The sequence below is a fragment of the Muscardinus avellanarius genome (genome assembly GCF_963383645.1).
Source record: "Muscardinus avellanarius genome assembly, chromosome: 14".
NCBI classification, from domain to species: Eukaryota; Metazoa; Chordata; class Mammalia; order Rodentia; family Gliridae; genus Muscardinus; species Muscardinus avellanarius.
In genome coordinates this window covers 28,124,164-28,146,302 of record NC_137800.1, presented here as the reverse complement: position 1 = coordinate 28,146,302, position 22,139 = coordinate 28,124,164, and the positions used below count along the sequence as shown (strand labels likewise).

Genomic DNA, 22,139 nt, shown 5'->3' with positions numbered 1-22,139 from the left:
TCCATTTACAATAAAAATGAAGTCCAGTTTGGTAAATACACTTGCTATATAGAATTGTACCTGGAAAATATTAGTATATAGGTAACATTGAATGTTATTGCCTGTATTGAACTAACTGAGCTACTTAACGTTTCAGTCATATTTTAGGGTCAGGGAGCTAAATGAAGTCAGAAGCAGAAGAGAGTCAAATGTTTGAAGTTTGTATCAGTTAAATGAATAGTTTCCTCTAGTGAAACTTTAAACATGAATTCTATGGATTTATACAGAGCATTTTAGAATGTAAATATTTAACTCTGAATCTGACCTACAGAGGTCAGATTTTATTCTTAGAATACAGTGTGTCCTAAAATTATACTTTCCATAAACTGAAATCAAAGCTTTAGGTTATGAAGACTGAATTTTTCATTAATGTGATATTATGTTTTCTTCTCTCATTCAGCTGGACTTTGTTCATCCAGATACTCAGAACAAGTAGGTGAGATAGGTCTGACTTAAAAGGGGACCTAAGTCTTCAACACAGCCCTCATCCATCTAAATTATAACTTGTTAGAACAGATATTTGCAGCAAATACTTGTTACCAGAGGCCATCAGTATGTTTTAAAAATATTTATGTTCTTTTAATATTTCTTTTGTAATATTCCCTGACCAGTAATATTATTTTCAATGGTATACCTGCTAAAAATACCATTGGATAGAAGAAATCACTATGTTTTTTTTGAGGAGGTCATTTTTAACATAGGTATCTAAATAGCATGAAATGGAGAACTGCATTGTGGAATGATATTTCCAAAATGCAGCCTACCACAGGACAGTAGTTTGAGTGAAGCAGCTCCTAAGGCAAGGAGTTAGGGATTAAGGAGGTTCTGGTTTCTCAAGGCAAGTGCCTTTCCTGAAGCTGCTGAACAAAGTGATAATGGCTTCAGAAAAACTTTCCAAATCCTTAATGATGAATTAGGTACAATTGGAATCATTAGGCATTTTTTCAGCTTGCTTATTTACTAAATAACTTCAGCATACTCACACCATCCACCACACACACACACACACACACACACACACACACACACACACACACAACTTCTAGACCCAGATTATAACTGTGGCTTAAAATCAGACTCATAGAATATAAGTAAATGAGTAGATGAAATTTATAAATAAAATCATCTATAGAATCTAAGTTTTTGATACTTTGATAAAAGTTCCTTAAATGGATTTTAATTTATACTGAGAAATTTAACAGCTTAGTAAAAATGCAAAGTAGAATTTTCATGACTCCAGACACAGTACTATTGGTTAAATAATTAAACTTTGTTTTACTCAACATTGTTTCATAGCAACAGATTCCCCTCCCTGCCACATTAGTAACTAATCTGGAATCTTTTAGACACAGAAGCACATAAGCAACACAAAGTTAATCTGGAATTAATTACAATATACAAAAAAGGTTTGTCTGAAAATTTGCAAATTCCTTACAAGGAACAAATCGAAGGAGCTGATAATTAATGTTTTTAACTCTCAGAATAAAAATAAAAAGGTTTGTCTGATGATTTGCAAATTCCTTACATGGAACAAATCAAAGGAGCTGATAATTAATGTTTTTAACTCAGAATAAAAATATATAGTTTCTGGCTTATAAATTTCATAAAAGAAGAGATTCAAATAACATTCAGATTGTGAATAGTATTATAATATTAGTAGTTGACATACATACTTTCACTAAAAGACCTGTAGAGCCCACACTGTTCAATTGTAGTAGTTCATACAATGAAAAACTAGAGAACAGTGAAACCAACTCTTTCACATAAAAATCAGTTTCATCAACACAAGGTTGGGGACTGGAACCCAATACTAGCGATAACACTCTATAGGTTTCTATCTGTAAATTAAAAATGAGTAATATTATTCTGTGCCCATTTATGAAGGTATCACTACCAGTCTAGCTGTTATGCGAGGGACAAGGTGGATAGTGAGGTGGGACCTGAAGGGAGTTCTACTGAGCTCTGTGTGCATGCCCGTCTGCCTTAGAAAAGTGCACAAAGCATGAGTACCCAGCTTGATGAGTGTTTAAAAACTGAACTCTTATCATCATACCCAGGTTAAGATATAGAAAATGGACTACAGCCTAGAAACTTCCTGCATTCCTCTGTGCTATAGCTTTCCACAAAATGCAATCGAACATTGTTCTCGTTTCTTCTAACATAAGTAGTTTTTATTTTTCTTGCTTTTTTTTTTTAGATTTTAGCTCTTCAGACTTTCATTGACATATTGTAATTATACATCCTACTGAGGCTTTTCTCTTACACATATACATATTATGGTTATGTCCTATTTCCGAATTTTAAAGCACAAAGTAATTTGGTTTAGAACTTCAAGAAATATTTAATTGCCAATTCACATTAAAAAAAAAAGAAAATTCTTCAACATCATCTTGTTTTCTTCAAATTCTGTGCGTCTCCCACTGGATTATGGAAAAATGCTGTGTTGTAGCTTCTCTCTGTAAATATTCAGACCTATTCTGGAAATTGGTGTGACCGTATCAGGTCACAACCTAATTTAAACTGAGGCTGAGTTGTAGCATAAAGAGAGCTCTAGGGACCCTCCAATCACACGCCCCTGTTACCTATTGTGTTCTGTGTTCTGGGGCTATTGAATGCAAGCAGAGATTAAAAAAAAAAAAACACCCATGACATTATATTGCAGGTTGCTGTGACACACACACACACACACACACACACACACACACAAACACACACCACACACACATACACATGTGTGTGTATATACATATATGTATACATATACATATACATATGCATATATATGAGAGGCGGGGATATTTTTCTTGTGTAGTGTTCTTTATTCAGCTTTATTGAGAGATGATTAACAAAAATAATTCTATGTATTTAAACTGAACAACATGAAATTTTATATCTATTGTGAACTATTCACCACAAGATAATTAACATACCCATTACCTCATAGTGTGTGAATTTTATCATCATTTTAACTTTTATAACCATTTTCTTCAGTAGCAAGCCTTTTAGTTTCTGAAAGGTTGTTTTTTGTTGTTGTTGGGTTTTTTTTTGTTTTATTTTATTTATTTATTTTTTTGCGGGCCTCAGGCTGGAACCCAGGGGCATTCCACATCCAAGCTACAACGCTTTCCTAGTTTTTATTCTTTATTTTTTGTAACAGGGTCTTACTAAGTTCCAGAGAGCCTCAGTAAGTCGCTGAGGCTGTCTTTGAACCACGATCTTCTGGTCTCAGCCTCCCGAATGCAGGGATTACAAGCATGCGCCACCGCGCCCAGCTTAAAAGACTAGATGTTTTAGTTTTGTCTCATATGTGAGACTTTCCTCATGCAATTATTCTATAAAACTTCAATTGGGAAACTTATAAGATGTTCTGTGATTTTACTGAAACTAAAATCTTCCATCCGTCTATTCAGTAGGATTCTATTTTGTAGTGCATATCATATGTGGAGAATCATTCTACAGATTCTAGAAAGTAATAGATTGCTATCATTATTTTCATAACATAGATCAACAAGCTTGATGTACCCGAATCATACAATAAATTGTAAGAATATGAAAACCCAAAATTTATAGCCAACCTCATTGTCTAATAGAAAGAAATACCTTCTTTTTTTTTTTTTTTTTTTTGGTGGTACTGGGGTTTCTGGAAGCCCTTCTACCTCCGGGCTACACTCCCAGACCTATTTTATTTTTGGAAACAGAGTCTCTTAAGCCAGCATGTCTGGCTTCGAACCTGCGCGCTCCTCCTGTCTCCACCTCCCAAGTGCGGGGATTACAAGCGTGCGCCACCACGCCCGGTGAAAGAAATACATTTAATAATTTATTGCCTCATTTTAAGTAGGCTCTGTAATAATGTAATAAAATTATATTAGACTGTATTTTCAAAATATAAAAAACATCTCTATCATAATAATTTGAATGATTAAAAATAGTGGTGATGCCGGTCGTGGTGGTGCACGCTTGCTATCCCTGTGCTTGGGAGGCAGAGACAGGATTGCACAGGTTTGAAGCGAGCAGCGCTGGTTTAAGAGACCCTGTTTCCAAATTTTAAAAAAAGTATAAAACTAGGTCTGGGAGTATAGCCTGGAAGTAGAAGGGCTTCCAGGAACCCCAGTACCACCTAAATAAATAAATAAATAAATAAATAAATAAATAAAATAAGGTAGTGGTGAGAGCCGGGCGTGGTGGTGCACACTTGTAATTCCAGCATTTGGGAGGCTTGATATGGAAGGATCGCGGTTCGCCGACAGGCTCAGCTTCTTAGTGAGGCCCTCTTAGCGAGGCACTGTTTCAAAATAAAGAATTAAAAAAAAAAAAAAAACAGGGCAGAGGGTCTAGCCCGGAGGTCAAATGCCCCTGGGTTTCATCCCCCAGACCCGCAAAATAAATAAATAAATAAATAAATAAATAAATAAATAAATAAATAGTGGTGAGAGAAACTTCAACTAACCAGTATTTCAGTTTTAAAGGAAAATATATTAATTTTGTGCTTCACAGATTAAAAAGGGAAAACTACAACTTGTTAGAATAAATGTAGAGTTTTGATCTGCGCCCAAGAATTCGTGGCGATACAGGAACAGTTACCTGAAATGGTAGTAGTTCTATTGATTCCTATGCATACTAATATTCAATGTTTATGTTTAGATTTAAAAGCCATAGTAATCATAATAATACAAAATAATCAGTTGATGCTAAATTGTACTTTAAATAGATAAAGCAAAAATGACTCAGTTTTCCTAATTATAAAATATAAGGTAGAAAAAATGTTTTATTTTTCTTAGATATGGTAACTACTTGAATATAACTTTGAATGTTCTACTTAATTGAATTGAAATCACTTAAATAAGCAACCATTTATAAGCAGATTTAGTGAATTATCTTGTATATTTTACATAGTTACATAAATCATTTTTATCATTTTAAAAAATATTGGGGGGTTCTGCCAAAATACAAATTTTACTACCGAGACACTACTGTTGAAATCTCATTTTTCATCTGGCTATGTATTCTAAAACAGCTTCCATAAAAGTAAGGTCCCTATCTTCTAGCATCCTACTTAATAAAATAGGAAAAATCTCATTTTTGTGTAGTTATGAGTTCTAAAACAGTTTCTATAAAGTAAGATTCCTAATTTCTAGCATCCTACTTTGTTATACTTTATAAATGTTGATACCTAGAGATGAATCAAAGCATTATAGTGACTTTCGGTATAATTTTATTTATATAGGGGGGGTAATAAAATCTTGAATAAGTTTAAGCTCACAAATTTACCAGTTATGTAAAAGAACTATAACTAAAACAACTAAGTCACTTAGAAAATCATTTTTATTTAAATTACATCTCAGAGTGGGGCGTGGCACCTCTAATCCTAGTACTTGGGAAGCTGACCTGAGGATCTAAGGTTCAAGGACAGCTTCAGCAAATAATGAGACACTCATCAAATTAGCAAGACCCTGTTTCAAAATAAAATATAAAAAGGACTGGAAGTATACCTCAGAGGTAGAATGCCCCTGAGTTCCATTACCAGTACCATACACAAAAATAAACCATATTTCAAATTTTTGTCCTAAAAATAGATACCTTTAATTAAACTTCAGACAAATTTAAATATGAAGGTGCTTTTGCCAAAAAATGTGATGTTAGAGTCATTAAAATACTTTTATTAGCCAGGTTTGGTGGCACACACTTGTAATCCCAGAATTTGGGAGGTTGAGACAGGGGGATCACAGTTCGCGGCCAGCCTCAGCTACTTAGTGAGGTCCTTTGCAACTCGGTGAGACCGGGTTTCAAAATAAAGAATAAAATATAGGGCTGGGGGGTGTAATTCAGAGATAGAATGCCCGTGGGTTCCATCCCCAGTACCACCAAAAAAAAATTATTAGCAAATATTGCATATAGAACATCAAGATGAAAGGCTTTCTACTTTGTTTCCAAATCCTCAATCTGGTAAGTGAATGATCTCTCAATTTTCTTGACAGGCTTATGCAAGCAAAGATCTGGAGGAGCAGCTGCGGTCCGTGTCCAGTGTAGATGAGCTCATGACTGTCCTCTACCCTGAATACTGGAAAATGTACAAGTGTCAGTTAAGGAAAGGAGGCTGGCAGCACAATAGAGAACAGCCCAACCTCAACACGAGGACAGAAGAGACACTAAAATTTGCTGCGGCACATTATAATGCAGAGATCCTAAAAAGTAAGTACAGGAAAGAAAATGAACTGCAAGCCTGTAAAGCAAACTGGTACAGAGTTGCCAATGGGATCCTTTAATTTCAGTACTTGTGCTACTGAACATATCTTATGGCCTGAATGTAATGAAAATAGGAAAATATGGCTTTCTTCAAAACAGTACTTTTGTGATTCTCTTTGGCTGTAAAGATAATTTCTTGAAATCCAAAGATAGTTACATGCATGTCCACTGAATTTTATTTTTTAAATTAAGGTATACTATCCCATTATGAAAATTTAAGAATATAGATAGATATAGTTTACCCACTTGGTTAGTTTAACCTTTCAAACATTCTGTGTCTTACAGAGAACCTGTACATAAATTTTCACTGTAATTTGGATTTAGAAATGCTCAATTTCTCTCAAGACAAACCCAAAGCACCTTTTGAAATGCTGCTGGCTGCTGTATTGATGACTGGCTCAGAGGGGCGCTTTTATAAATCTACTGAGATATCGAGTATATAGCCTCACAAATCATTATGGTGTTACAAAAAATGACATAAATTGGTAGGCTAATTGTAAAAGGTCGTTCCTTTTACTTCTATATTACTATAAAGGTTTGATATAGCAAATTATTTTGAGAGCAGACACAAACAAAAATAGATTTGCGGCTGAATAATCAATAGTTTCTAAGTCCTTTTTTCCCAAAAATTTATTTTAGGGGAAATAAGGGAGAAATAAGCTCGAATATGTAGTAAGTACACCATCTGTAATGCACTAAAGAGTCAACAGTGTTCTAGGCAAGCCACTGAGTCATTAAAACAGAATTCCAAGAGAAAGCATGAACAGGATAAGAAATTTAATCTTCCTAAAAAAAATAGTTTAGGATACAGATACTTATGGGCGGAAATTATCCCTGTATTTCACATAGCTATTGTCATGGCATTACCCAAAGTTGCCAAAAAGACTGCCTGAAGATTATTTTTTAATATAATCCAAAACCATAATCAACTTCTCATTTACATCTCAGTTTTAAAAGAAAATGAAATCACGTTGTTTACATTTGCCTTAAGACCAAAAAATAGTCCATCATGTAGCAAATGAGCATGAGTCTATTTCTGCACATCTTGTAAACATCCATATAAATTTCCATTTTCTTAAGTAAGGAAAACCAAACATGAGCACTATGGGATAGTGACATAATTTAAAAATGGCTGTAGAAATGATTATTTTTTTTAATAGAAATGTCCTTAACTGTTCTTTTAAACGTATGATAATACCAAGCACAGGACAATTTAGGATCCTGTCAACTCTCTTTCTGAATTTATATATCATGCTTAAACCATAAAATCTGAAATCCAATGTGAGTGCCTTCCAACTGCTCTGGGCTTTCCCCATTAGTGGCTTCTGTGTAACTTACCGACTTCCCTATGACCCGACAGGTATTGATAATGAGTGGAGAAAGACTCAGTGCATGCCGCGTGAGGTGTGTATAGATGTGGGGAAGGAGTTTGGAGCAGCAACAAACACCTTCTTTAAACCTCCATGTGTGTCCGTCTACAGATGTGGGGGCTGCTGCAACAGTGAGGGGCTTCAGTGCATGAACAGCAGCACCGGCTACCTCAGCAAGACGGTAGGTGTCCATGTCTCCCTTCTGTCTGTGATCCCTCAAGGAGACCCTTTGTCCCTGGGAATTAAGGGCTTTCACTTCTGGTCCCATTAAAGTAACTCAGTTCGAGTCAGAGTATCTTGTATTCTTTGCAGAATGAAGTAAATGTTTTAATATTTTGTGTTTTCAATGATACAATTATCATAAAGTAGTTGATGATTTATGAAATCTTGTCCATGTAGTAGAGTCAAAACCTCATGAAGAAAATAATAAATATGCATATGTGTATTTAATGATCTTCAAGAATGATCCTTTTCATTTGGCATTGAAGTTCACTTATGTGAGCAAATCTTCTGGTGATACAAGATATATTACAAATTACCTATTCAAAATATATAATCACATACACCTGTGCTGTGAAATTGTTGAAATAAGCCATCACATAAAACAAATTTATTGTGTTCCTTTCAAAAGCAAAGAAGATAATTCCAACACTGTCTCAAGTATTTTGAAAAACCTTTGAAGTCCGTCAAATTAGATGTTAATAAATAACAAAGAGACTTCTCTTAAATTTGGGTGTAGATCAGAGTTTTTTAAAATCAGAAGCACAGCCTTGCACTGAAAGTTCTTATGTGGAGGAGGAGGACACTTTTTCTAAGAGGTCAGATTAATGTGGTGATATCAGGGAAGTGTCATTTGAAGTCCTGTGTACCACTTGCTTCTTGCAGAAATGTGGGGAGAGGCCTAGTGCTGTGGGCTGGCCTGATGCAAACTCCCCAAAATACAAAACCGCAGTTGCTTTAAAGGCTAAGCTATTTTGAGAGTTGGACCAGCATAAGTAATCTGTCTACACTGAGTATCCTTTTGACCAATAAAAAAATGAAATTATTGAAAACTGATGGTTTGATTTGTCTGATGTGGAATGATAGCAAATTAACATTTTAAGTTCATTCACACCTTAACCAAACTTCATGATCAGTTAACCCTATTCTTATTTTCATATAATATAAATGGAAATGAAAGCTGACTGCCTATTGTTTTTTCTTTTTCTTTTTCTTTTTTTTTTTTTTTGCAGTAGTGGGGATGGAGCCCAGGGGCATTGTACCTTCAAGCTACACCTCCAGCCTTATTTTTTAGTCTTTTTAGCTTGAAACAGGATCTCACTGAGTTTCGAGGAGCCTCACTAAGTAGCTAAGGCTGCCCTTGAACCATGATCCTCCTGTCTCAGCCTCCCAAATGGTGGGATTACAAGCATGCACCACCACGCCTGGCTCCTTATTTTCTTCAACTGCATATTCCTATCTAGTTGAAAATTAGTCTTCAAGACTCATTTTACTCTTCAAGACTTTGTGTAAAGCTGCTGAGGGCAAAGGGAACACAGAAGTATTGAAAGAAGCCTGAAGTACTAGAAACACAAAGTCAGGCCAAGGGATAGTTCCATTAGAGAATGCTGGAGCAGGAGGTATAATGGCTGTGGCGAATGTTTTGATCTTATTCTAAAAGTAATGAGAAATTATCAAAAGGCTTTTATGCTAGAGACTAACAACAGATTTGTGGTTTATTTTTATAATACCATGCTGGGCGAAACATAAGGAATTAGATTTGGAAGAGAGTAAGTAAGGAGAACAGAGAGGATGTTATTGTACCAGATGGGCAGATTGTCAGAGGCACCTTGTAGATACAGTGATGGTGGTGGATGGGAAGACTGAAGATGATTGGGTGGAAGGAGTGGGGGGATTAACATTTGCCCCAAGACATCTCTCTTTCAACTCTGCACAGCTCTCTTCTATTTCCTCATTTCCTCTTTTTGCTCTTCATAATGAAGATGCCCAAATGTTTATCTCCAGTTTGGGTTTATCCTGATTTCCAAACTACTCACTCAAATTTGGGATTCGGCTTTTCTTCAGATAGTTCGAAGTCAGCCTGTCTCATACTGGAATTATGGAAAATCTCCTCTTCTCCAAATAAACAAGCAAGTAAAAGAATCCCCTCCCCCCTCCCCAACATTCTCTTAAAATGACACTGTCAGTCATCTGTTTGGTCAAACCAGGTTCTTTTTCTTCTACCTAAAATTCTTCCAGATATCTCTAAAACACATTCAGTGTCTTTTGTCTGCGATTCCGCTCTGATGGAGGCCAGATTTCTCTCACCTGGACCATTATACCTGTACCAGCCTAATAACTGTTATATCTTCATTCTTATTTTTATTCTATACATTTGCTTCATTTCAGTAGTGAGATTTTTTTTAAGTTTTTTTTTTTTTTTAAATAGCATTTCATTCTTGGAACTGAGCAGCATTCTGCCAGTGTATTGATAACCTGGTATTTGCCAATTGGCTCACTTAGGAAAGCTTCTGTTCTGATTACACTAAGTGGGTAAGTATTTTGAATGGTACCCTTCTTTAGGACAAAATCCATTCACATGATTTACTGGGCCCTCTATGATCTGGCTGCTGCCTAAATCTCCAGCCCTATTTGTCACTGCTCTTAAAAACTACTTCCATCAGTACTCAAATTCTTTTAACTCTTATATCAAGTCAATATCTCTCACCTCCAAGTCATTACACTGCTTTACTCTGTTTTTGAAATATCTCCTTATAGGTGATTCCCAGATCTCTATTTATCTAGTTAATTTCTAGTCATCCTTAGGCCTAGTCATAAATGTCACTCCTGTGGCTTCTTGTTGTGTGCTTCCAGCGCATCCTTTATTGCCCATATTTCAACATCATTATATCATCTGTCTGACAGTTTTATTCCCTAGGATCTAAATTCCATGCTAGCCAAGATTGTATTTGGTTATTTATTTGGGACCTAGTGCAATCGTTGGTACATAGTTAACACTTGAAACGAAATAGAACGAGTATTTGAGTAAGAATAAAGTAATTCAAGATCAAAGGTAGAGTTTTGAACATAATTGATTTTGAAAGTCTGAATGCTACTTAGATGTAGATAACGGAAGAATTTTGGACATTAAAATTCTAGAATTGCAGCAAAGTGAATGGGTCTTTCAATACAAATCGAAGGAAGCATTATGTTGACAAATATTACTTGAAGCCTTCATGTGCTACTTAATAGAGAATTCATTTATTGGAAAAGAAGACCAAAAGCTAGTGTCGCTAGTGTCAAGGGAAAGCCAACATTCGTCATTTATTGTCCCCTCCATTGTTAGAAATCCTCTGATTTTTTAGAACATTGTGCTTTTATTCTCAAATAATCCCTTCAGATGTTTTTGTTTATGGTAAAAGAATGAATGTAATTTGAATTCTTTTGAGTAAGTGGAGTTTCATTTTGTATTTTACAAGAGGTAAATAGAGACACATATATCCTGCCCCTGTAGAGTTTACAGGTTAACCAAGAAAATCATTATTTATCAAGTAATTAAAAGTAGTGTAAGTCTTGTGAAAGAAAAGTATAGAACTTAAGGAACTGCAGTTAAAGAGATTTATAAAGCAAAGGAGCCCAAGACATGAAATTCCCAAAGGCAGTAGGGGACTATTCATTCCTGTTTTCACTTTTAGTATCAAAACTCATAAAAGCTTGTGCTTAAGCAACACCTTCTCTGAAGTTTATTCATATTATGTTATCAATGTAGCATAAATAGGAGTATGTGAAAGTATCTTTCAAATATAAAAGGAATTTTCTTATTGCTGAATTTTCTGAAGGTAAAAAAAAATTTTTCATTAGAATTTCCAGATATATTTTTTTAGTTACCAGTTAACAACTGGAATCATATGAGTCGTAAGGACAACATACTTGAGAATGTTAAACTCAAGTTACTGTTGTTATTATAGAAACTTCATAGAAATGTTTTTTATGGGGCTCAATGAAGGGCAGGTTATCAGAATGTGTACGGAGGACATCTGTTAGTTGCAAAGTAAAACCATATGCACTAAACATTCCAAAGTGAAGTAATCAATAACAACTGCTTCAAAGTCTTCCACAACTAATATGTAAGTGACTTTGAAAACTTAATAGATTGGATTTCTTCTTGACCTCTTTCATAAACATATATTTGAAGTGTATTTTCTCACGAGAAGTTGTATATGTAGGAGATAGAACAAAAAATAGAAAGTCAATGCTGCAGAAAGTAAATTATTTGGTGTTGAAAGTAGAAGCAAGAAGAAGTTGTCTGCTTTTAAGCCACATGTTTGGGTTAAAAGTTATTTAATGTTACTATTTACCTTACATATTTTCTTGAAGATAGAAATAGATCAAGAAAAACTACTAGGTCCATGTTGTCTCATTGGAAATCTAGGGTTAGTGCTCAAGAAACTAGAGCTTTTTAGTATGCTCATTAGTGCAGGACTAAGGAAACTGGCATAGCGTCCCTGAGCAAATTCTGATATACAGAAAAACATCATTTAAAATTTTAGCTGGCTGGGTAGCACTCACCTATAATCCCAGTACTGGGAGGCTGAGCCAGGAGGATCACAGGTGCAGGTATGACAACCTCAGCAAGTAGTGAAACTCTCATCAATCTAGTGAGACCCTGTTTAAAAATGAAAAGTAAATAAACAAAACTAAACAAAATTCAGCCGGGCATGGTGGCGCATGCTTGTAATCCCCACGCTTGGGATGCAGAGACAGGAGGATCGCACAGGTTCGAAGCCAGCCTTGCTGGCTTAAGAGACCCTGCTTCCAAAAAAAAAATAAAAAATAATAATATATATATATATATATATATATATATATGGTCTGGGAGTATAGCCTGAAGATAGAAGGGTTCCATCCCCAGTACCATCAAAAAAAATAAAAAATTTACCTGTGCATAATTTAGAGATGGAATGCCTGTGGGTTCCAATCCCCAGTACCACAAAATAATAAAATTTTTAAAAATCTTGTATTTTAATCACAAAAAGAAGCAAGTATTTCTTTTTTCAGTATATATATATATATATATATATATATATATATATATATCAAGGCATATCAGATTATATTTGTTTTTAATTGAATGTTTCATAAAATTTTACAGCAAAATAGATTTAAGCCTTACTAAAATGCATATCTATATAATAAAACTAAGAGATATTACTTTGCATGGTAGGAAGAGATAGATCTTTCATTAATTAAACAGAATGTTGTGGCATTATAAAAGTATAATAACTTATGCTCAGCAAGTAAAACATGATTCAGATTGTATCCTTAGCAAGCGAATATTTGGCAAGCATAGTAGTCAGAAATTAGTTTTTTTCCCAATGTTTCAAGGAACTAGACACTAGTAATAGTCATTGGAAGTTACTTTAAGAATAACATTAATATTAATTAGGTGTCTGAAAAATACTATCTCTGTCCCAAAAAAGCCACTAATGATGTTTAAAAACTCTATTAAGTATTTTTAAAACACTTAGAGGATTTTTTTTTTTTTTTTTGGTGGTACTGGGGTTCCTGGAAGCCCTTCTACCTCCGGGCTACACTCCCAGACCTATTTTATACTTTTTTATTTGGAAACAGGGTCTCTTAAGCCAGAGCGGCTGGCTTCGAACCTGAGATCCTCCTATCTCCGCCTCTCAAGTGCGGGGATTACAAGTATGTGCCACCACGCCCGGCTAAATACTTAGAGTTTTAACTTTAATTGTAGCACTGTGTATTTTTGCAAAACAAAATGTTAAAATAATTTGGTGTCAGATATAAACGTTAGACTATCTGTCTGGTATCCTTTTCAGGCACAATTTAAGTTCAACAGTCCCTTGATTGCTGTCCATGTGGTTGGAAAACTCACTTAAAATTCTATGTGAACCCTCAATTTTCAACTTTTCTTCTCTTTAGGATAATTCTTTTAAATGTTTGTTTTTAAATATGTTATTTTATTTCTTAACCATAGCTTCCAGGGACTATGTATTGTTTTGTACTCAGTAAACTCAAACTTGGAATTTTTAAATTTAAATTTAATATAGTAGTAGAGACACTGGTTGTATTTTAGGTATGGATGGATATATAGAAAAAATATATATTTTTTATAATTATATATATATATATATATATATATATATATATATATATATTTTTTTTTTTTTTTTTTTTTTTTTTTGGTGGTGGTACTGGGGTTCCTGGAAGCCCTTCTGCCTCCGGGCTACACTCCTATGGGCTACACTCCCAGACCTATTTTATACTTTTTTTATGTGGAAACAGGGTCTCTTAAGCCAGCGCAGCTGGCTTCAAACCTGCGCGATCCTCCTGTCTCCGCCTCCCAAGATCCTCCTGTCTCCGCCTCCCAAGCACGGGGATTACAAGCGTGCGCCACCACGCCCGGCCTAGAGATATCTTAAAAGAAGGAATTTGGGACTCATATTTGTATCTACACAAACAGTCCTTTTGAATTTATTAGCAAACTGTTGTCCAAAATATTATCAAAAAGCTCTATGCTTTTATTAATTGCCTGAAAGATAAATAGAAATGGGATTGTTTTTACAATTGTCACTGCTAAATAACCCATTAATTCAAAATGTGGTTTTATTTGAAGTCCATTCTTGTTGGTGAGAATTGACAGCAAAATATGCTTTATTAGAATACCAGTAGATAACAACTGGAAACCTATGTTTGGGAATACTTCCCATTTCTTTTTACTGCAGTTTTATAGAATACATGAGCTGAACTTTTTATACTATCCAGCCTTATTTAAATGCCTTCTTTAATTGTTTTTTTTTTTTTTTTAATCTGCTCCAAACCAAAAACTTTTTTTTGGGGGGGTCTGGAGATGGAACCCAGGGGCATTCGACCTCCAAGTTACACCCCCTGCCCTATTTTTTATTCTCTATTTTGAAACAGGATCTCACTAAGTTGCAGAGGGCCTCACTAAATAGCTGAGGCTGTTCACAAACTGCAATCCTTCGGTTTCAGCTTCCCAAGTGCTGGGATTACAGGCATGCGCCACCACACCTGGCTTCAAAAGCTTTTAATAGACAATGCTATTAATAAATAATAAATATATAATATAATTATAAATTATATTAATTTATAATTATAATAAATATATTTATATTTAATAAATATATTTATTATAATAAATATAATATATATAATACAATTGTAAATTATATTAATAAATAAAAGTATATGACATTATTTTCCATAATATATTTTATTATCACTCAAATGCGCGGTAATATAGTGAGACTTTCAAAATAAAATAAGCTGAGCTGTGGCTATATCTCTGTGGTAGAATGAGCTTGGTTTCAATCCCCAATTCCACAAAGAAACAAAAAAGTATTATTACTGAAATTCTAATTTAGATACAAGTTAATAACTATTAGTCAAAAGTAATTCACTTTATAGTATAAAAACATTTATAAATTTATTTTTACAATACCAAATTATGCTGGACGTGGTGGCACACACTTGGAATTCCCACGCTTAGGAGGTGGAGACAGGAGGACCGTGCAGGTTCAAAACCAGCCGCGCTGGCTTAAGAGACCCTGTTTCCAAATAAAAATATAAAATAGGTCTGGGAGTGTAGCCCAGAGGTAGAAGGGTTCCATCCCCAGTACCACCAAAAAGAAGAAAAAAAAATACAATGGGTTATATTATCATGTAGATTATATCAATCAATAATACTGAAAACATAATATATATAAAATTATTGGTTAATGCTGAACATAATACATAACTTTGTGAATTAAGCATAGTATAGACACTACTAAAATTTAATACACATTAGGCACAAAATAGTCTGGCAATAGTTTAATGATTCTTGTTTTTTAAATATATAAGAATCGACTTAATGTTTCAAATACCAGTGTGCTTGGATAAATTGTAATTTTGGGGGCAGAAAATTTGTAATTATTGTGTTGCTTCAGATTTTCATATTATGGCAAAGTTGGATTTCAACTGCAAGTTTAAACTGCATAAACTACTTGTTATTTTATTTTATTTATTATTTGTTTATTTTGTAATACTAGGGATAGAACCCAAGGGCATTCTACCTCCAAGCTACACCCCCCTGCCCTGTTTTTTATTCTTTATTTTGAAACTGGGTCTCACTGAGTTGCAAAGGGCCTCACTAAGTAGTAGCTGAGGCTGTCCATGAACCATGATCCTCCTGTCTCAGCTTCCCAAATGTTGGGATTACAAGCGTGCGCCATCACGCCGGGCTACTACTTGGTATTTAAAAGATTCTAACATTGTGTCTTGTATCTATCCCCTTATTTGCGCACGTGCGCGCGCACAGTGTGTGTGTGTGTGTGTGTGTGTGTGTGTGTGTGTGTGTGTGTGTGATCATTCTACCTCATTCTGTTAGTCTTGTTAGCACTGAGGGCTGCATCAGAGCAAGAGCCCTTGCAACTATTCTGAGAGTCTAACAAGAGGCTTAGTACTTACAGGTACTCCATAAATAATTATTGAAAAACTAAACGAGGAAAGATTTTAAACAGAAATTGAAAACTCAGAATTCCTTTAGTAATGTTTTATTCAATCTTGGCTGATGATGATGTGGTAAAAAAAAATGAGGAAGAAAAGCAAGAGAAAGCGGAGGAGGAGGAAGAGGAGGAGAACAAGGAGGAGGAGTCAGAGTCACCCTAATGCCATCACTTCGAAATCATCATCATTATTGTCCCTTTTTACAAACAATAAAATGGAGGCTTAGGGAAGTTAGATAATTTTTCAAGTCACCAAAGTAGTATATTGCAGGATTCTAACAAGTGTCCATGTGTTTCTTAAGACAATGTTCTTGGTTTTTCTTACATAGTAAAGAATAATCAAGTAGGGAAGTTGTCAGCTATTAAAAAGCCTATGTAGCCGGGCGTGGTGGCACACGCTTGTAATCCCCACGCTTGTAATCCCCACGCTTGGGAGGCTGAAACAGGAGGATCGCACAGGTTCGAAGCCAGCCTCGGCTACTTAGCTACTTAGTGAGGCTCTCAGCCACTTAGTGAGACCCTGTTTCCAAATAAAATATAAAATGGGTCTGGGAGTATAGCCCGGAAGTAGAAAGCCTCTGGGTTTCACCCCAGTACCACAAAAAAAGAAAAAGAAAAAGAAAAAGAAAAGCATATATATTTATTTTTGAAAAGGGGATAAAATGAGTTTGAAATATATTTCTAATTATTAATTATTTTATATGTAAGTTTATTTTTAAAGCACATGCTATTTGATTAGTAAAAAAATCCAGCATTCTTAGTATCACAGTGTTTAATATTCTTATGCAAAGTTCACAAATTGATCTGTAAGCAAAGAAAAGAAAGACAGTATAAAGTATTTACAACAACTGTAAATGGAGGAGATAAGTCCATCAATTATAGAAATAAGACCAGTGCAGAAAGAAATTGGGAAATTAAAAAGATTCCTCAGTGAGGATCCTTTACCATGTGACAAGAACTAGCCTAGGTGAGCCTATGTCTACTGCAGACCCATAAGTCACACTCTATGCTGCTGTTCTAAATGTTTTGAAGTAGATAGATGATTAAGTGTAATTATCTTTCTGCATTTCATATTCCTCAAAGGCATCTTTCCCTGGACATTCAAAATTATTCTATAATGATACAGTTAAATAGAGAATTGAAGAAACTGAAAAACTTAGGTTAAAACTTGAGGCGTTTTTCAAAGGAAACTTTAATTTTGCAGTCTTTTAATTCCTTTGGATCAAATGAACTGAATTCATCTAGCCAATTGTCTCAGGCATAAATAAGAGATCAGTGACTGATTTCATTTTCTTTCATTTTAGTTAACCTATAAATAAACTTTTCTCTCAAGCTGTACTCTAATTGTAACGCCTATAAAAGCCTTTCACCTTACAAAACAAAAAAGAGCAAAACAAAAACAAAGATACCAAAACAACAAACTATCCTTCAAACAATGATTTTAATGCCTCTTTACTGGTCTCTCTGTTCTTTGAGTCAGTGTATTACCAACACAAGTCTCTTCCAACTTATGAAAGCAAAAACCAGGCCTATTTTTTCCAGGAAGGTGCTTTCTTAATATGCAGTTAACTGTTCTCCATCTCATCAGACCATTTTTCAAAGCCCTTCTTTCTTCTGTTTTTCGTGTGTGTGTGTGTGTGTGTGTGTGTGTGTGTGTGTGTAGTACTGGGGATTGAACCCAGAAGTATTCTACTCTGTGCTACATTTCCAGCCCTAATTTTAATTTTAATTTTGAAACAGAGTCTCATTAGTTTGAAGAGAATCTCTCTCACTACTGGCTGAGGCTGTCCTTGAACTTGCAGTTCTCTTGTCTCAGCCTCCCAAGTACTGGGATTGCAGGCATGTGCCCACAGGCCCAGCGCAAAGCCCTTCTAAGGGCACTCTTGGCACTTTTGATCAGATCTTGATTGTGGACATTATCCAACCAAAAAGTAATGATTTTTAACATGGTCACTGATAGGGTAAACAGACCTGTGTGGAACCTGGAATGGCAGCCATCAATGGGAGCAGGAACAATGCTGCCAAGGGTTAGGGGTGGGAAAACATCAACTATTTTGCAGTGACTGTTACCTCAAACAATGTCTCATTCCGTATCATCAGGCTCTGGGCTGTCTTCTATCACATGAGACAGTACCAAATCTTGCAGTGATTGCAAGCATCTTATAAGCAAAAATGTTCCTTGTGGCCTGAGCCAACCAAGCCCCTTCCCTCCATTCATATGGGGCCCTTCTTCTTGCCCTTCCGTTCCCACTCTGCATCTCTCCTGCGACCCCTGCCCAGCCTTAGCCCTAGAGCTGCTGCTGGTACCGTCTCCACTCAATTCCAACCCTGTTGGATTGTCCAGAGACAGCTGACCCTGTCCGCTCCTATCTTTTTGAAGCACTCCTCTTTCTTTGGCTTGCTTCTCCAGTCTTAACACATTCTCTGGTCCTCTGCCTCCATGTTATACTGCTCCCCAGACATACTTCTTAGCTTATTTGCCTCTTCTAACCCCTTAAATGTTCCTGTTTCCCAGTTTTCTATTATTAGACACTTTCTCCTTTCATTACCGATGCTCTCACTAAGCAGACTAATCTCCAAGATTTCAGTGAAAGCTTAAATGTTCACGACTTTTACATGCTGCTCCAGGGCTGAAGACACATATATCGAACTTATTCTTAGACATACATTCTTTGGCTTTTGTTTGCTGATCTGTATGCGTTCCTACCACTTATAATACTTCAGAGAGTACAGAACTCAGATTATAAATTATATAAATATAGTAATTAACAGTTGGGGATGTAGCTCAGTGATAGAATGCTTGCTGAGAATGTTAAGGTCCTGAGTTGGATCCTTAGCACCGCAAAAAATTAAGTAATTCATAAAGATAAAATTTTTTTATAAATCACTATGTATAATAAAATATATAGTATATATTATCATGCTATTCATTAATGTAGGGCCCATAGATGTCCAAAGAAGGAAAAAAATCGTAGCTTTTATAGACCCAGCAAAACTCCCCTCTCATAAAATGATTATTTATAGTGCAAAAAATTTCTGCCATTGCATCATTTCACCTAATAAAAGGCTTCATCCAAGTTGTATAAACAGATGTTCTCTTAGAGAAGAACTGGCCAAAATCATAATTCTGGTGTATGTTGAGATTATGCAATGAGGTTATCTATGTAAAATAGATAGTATTCTGGAAAATACCTAGAATCTTGAGAATTTTTATACTTAAGACAAGAGAATGTCAGGTTTGAAGCCAGCCCATGCTACCTTACTGAGACCCTGTTTCAAAACAATAAAATAGGACTGAGGATTCAGTGCAGAGGTAGATCACCCTTGGGTTTAATCCCCAGAATAATACACACACACACATCAAGATTTGAATCACTTTCAAATTTATACATTTTATACCTGGAAACTACCCTCTCTGAGTATATACTCTTGAGTCCATTTCTTCTAAAACTTGTTTTCCTCATGAGAAGAAAATAGCTGAATGTATTTCAGATGAAGAAAATGTGGCTCATCTTATAATTTAGATATTTATTTTTATTAATTAAAGGTATGTTTAACTGAGATGTAAAAACACTAAAAATACATATTAATGTTGTGCCATGTAATGTTTTAGTAGGAGTATACTTTGTGTAATCAGGTTAAACATACCTATCTGCCTAAACATTTATCTCATCTTTATGGCAAAAACATTCAAAATCTTTTCTTCTAGCTTTTTGCACTATCTATAATTTTTTTTGCACTATCTATAATAGCCTTATAGTATGATGGTGCACCAGAACTTCTCTACTCCTGTGTAACCGCAGGTTAATACCCATGATGAACTGTTTCCTTTTTCTACCTCCCCACTGTCTTCTTTAGCCTTTGAGGTCAGCTATTTAATATTCCACATACATGGGACTGGTGGTTCTGTGCCTGGCTCATTTCAATCAACATGATAGCATCCATGTTATCATAAATGACAGTATTTTCCTGTTTAAAATTCATTTACAATATCTCATTATTTGGGGGGACAAAATTGGTTATTGATTCTATCCCTTTAGTATTTTCAATGATCTTCAACTGATGACGTAAAATTATAGCAAGGAGCCAAGGCCCAAAGCTCTGAAGTTTATCACCCACTTTAGCATTGGTCGTATTGCCATCAAGGTACCAGCCAGACTCTATGTGATGCAACTCTGTTTGCATTACTGGAAATTGATTTTATCAGCAATTAATGGTCAAGACTTCACTTTTACCATTTATACTGGTAATAGAATTTCAACACTTTGGGAATATAAATTCACTTAATTTTACTTAATAATTTGTGTGTGCAAATTAAAGCATTGCTCCTTGGAGGACAACTGAAGTTCTCTATTAGTAAGGGATTTAGGATGAGACTTTAGATAAGCTAAGTGTTAAGACTCTGACTCAGAATCCTGTGAATGCCTTGCTTATTTTTAAGCTCATTTTCACAAGACCTATGTCAAGATTACAAAGTTATCTCTTTAGAATTGAATGTGCTTGTTTTTGTTTAAATACAGTAAAGTTAATAAGAGATCTGAGACATGTAAAAAAACTACTTTGAGGGAGAAATTTATTTGGAATGAACACTAATTTTGCATCTATATGTTGTGTGTCTACATCTTTGTACCCAATTTACCTAAAATAGGACTTAACCAAGCATTTCTAGGTTGTGTGACTAAAGAGGATCTGTGCCATTTTTAAAATCTCTTGAGTACTTTAAACTTTGATATCAAATAATCTAAGACTCAAACTATTATTTCTTGAATACATTCATTGGTCTATCACAACTCTTCTCTGTAATTATTAATCGTCATAATTCTAATATGCTTCATAATAAGTGACCTGAAATAAACATATGTACTACTTATTATTCTGATAAAGGGATACTGTTTAGGAGCAAAAAAGCTTTTATTTTGTTATCATAAATTACAATACTGTCCTGCATATGTGATAGAGAACCACCTAATCATAAAAGCTATTCCTTTCTTGGACTTCATCATTTACCATGAAAGTACTTTATAGCAACCATATAATTTTTTTCTTCTTTTTGTCCCTTCTTTGTAGTTGTTTGAAATTACAGTGCCTCTCTCTCAAGGCCCCAAACCAGTAACAATCAGTTTTGCCAATCACACTTCTTGCCGATGCATGTCTAAACTGGACGTTTACAGACAAGTTCATTCAATTATTAGACGATCCCTGCCAGCAACATTGCCACAGTGAGTATGAATTAAATCTATTTTTCTGCATCTTGTACTAATACAAAATTATTTTCAAGTAAGCAGAGTTTATTAAAAGATGTTTTGTGAAATTTTCGATACTCTGTTTCAAATACAAAACAAACAAAATATGCAGGTTCTTATATACTATACCCCGACTATAGTATATTTTGAAAATAAACTGAAACAGGGAAACCCATTTTATAGGCAAGGTAATTTTCAGTGTAAACTAAATAGTCCTGTGGAGTCATATGCATCTACTACTGTTCATATTATATAGTAAGGTAGTCTAATTTTAGATTTAACAATCATGAAATCTGGTATGCTAATTCAAAAATGATTACAAAGTATTTAAGTGTTGATAACATTTAAGTCAAAAATAAGTAAATAATTTTATATCTATGAGCATTGTTACCATATATATGTAATTATAATAAAGTTGAAAGAACATATATATATTACTATTTCTTATTTCAGCAAAGATTGACTATTGAAATAGTACTTAAACTGAAAATAATTTTCCTATTACTTAAGGTTAACATATATAGACTATCATTTGATATTGAAGTTACCTTATTTTTTAATTTGGCAAATAGCTAAATTTTCTCATAGAGAAGGAGCTGGATAGAGTATATTTCCTGACCCTGTGAAGAGTTCATATTAAAACAAAATACATCGCCAGTGGAGACTAAGAACTTTCCACCCCCAAATAGGGATGTGACTTTGTTCTTGAAATTTTCCAGTGCATTTGAAATATG

The 22,139-nt window shown here is 34.8% G+C and overlaps 1 protein-coding gene across 1 annotated transcript in view; it reads left to right on the top strand.

Moving 5' to 3' along the window:
• VEGFC (vascular endothelial growth factor C) overlaps positions 1-22,139 on the top strand; it is a gene marked incomplete at both ends in the record, with an annotated part of 107,101 nt that overhangs the window by 65,245 nt on the left and 19,717 nt on the right. Inside the window, 3 exons of the mRNA XM_080709806.1 lie at positions 6,015-6,228; positions 7,643-7,833; positions 21,230-21,381. Coding sequence (XP_080565932.1) covers positions 6,015-6,228; positions 7,643-7,833; positions 21,230-21,381 — 557 coding nt within the window. The remainder of the gene's footprint in view (positions 1-6,014; positions 6,229-7,642; positions 7,834-21,229; positions 21,382-22,139) is intronic.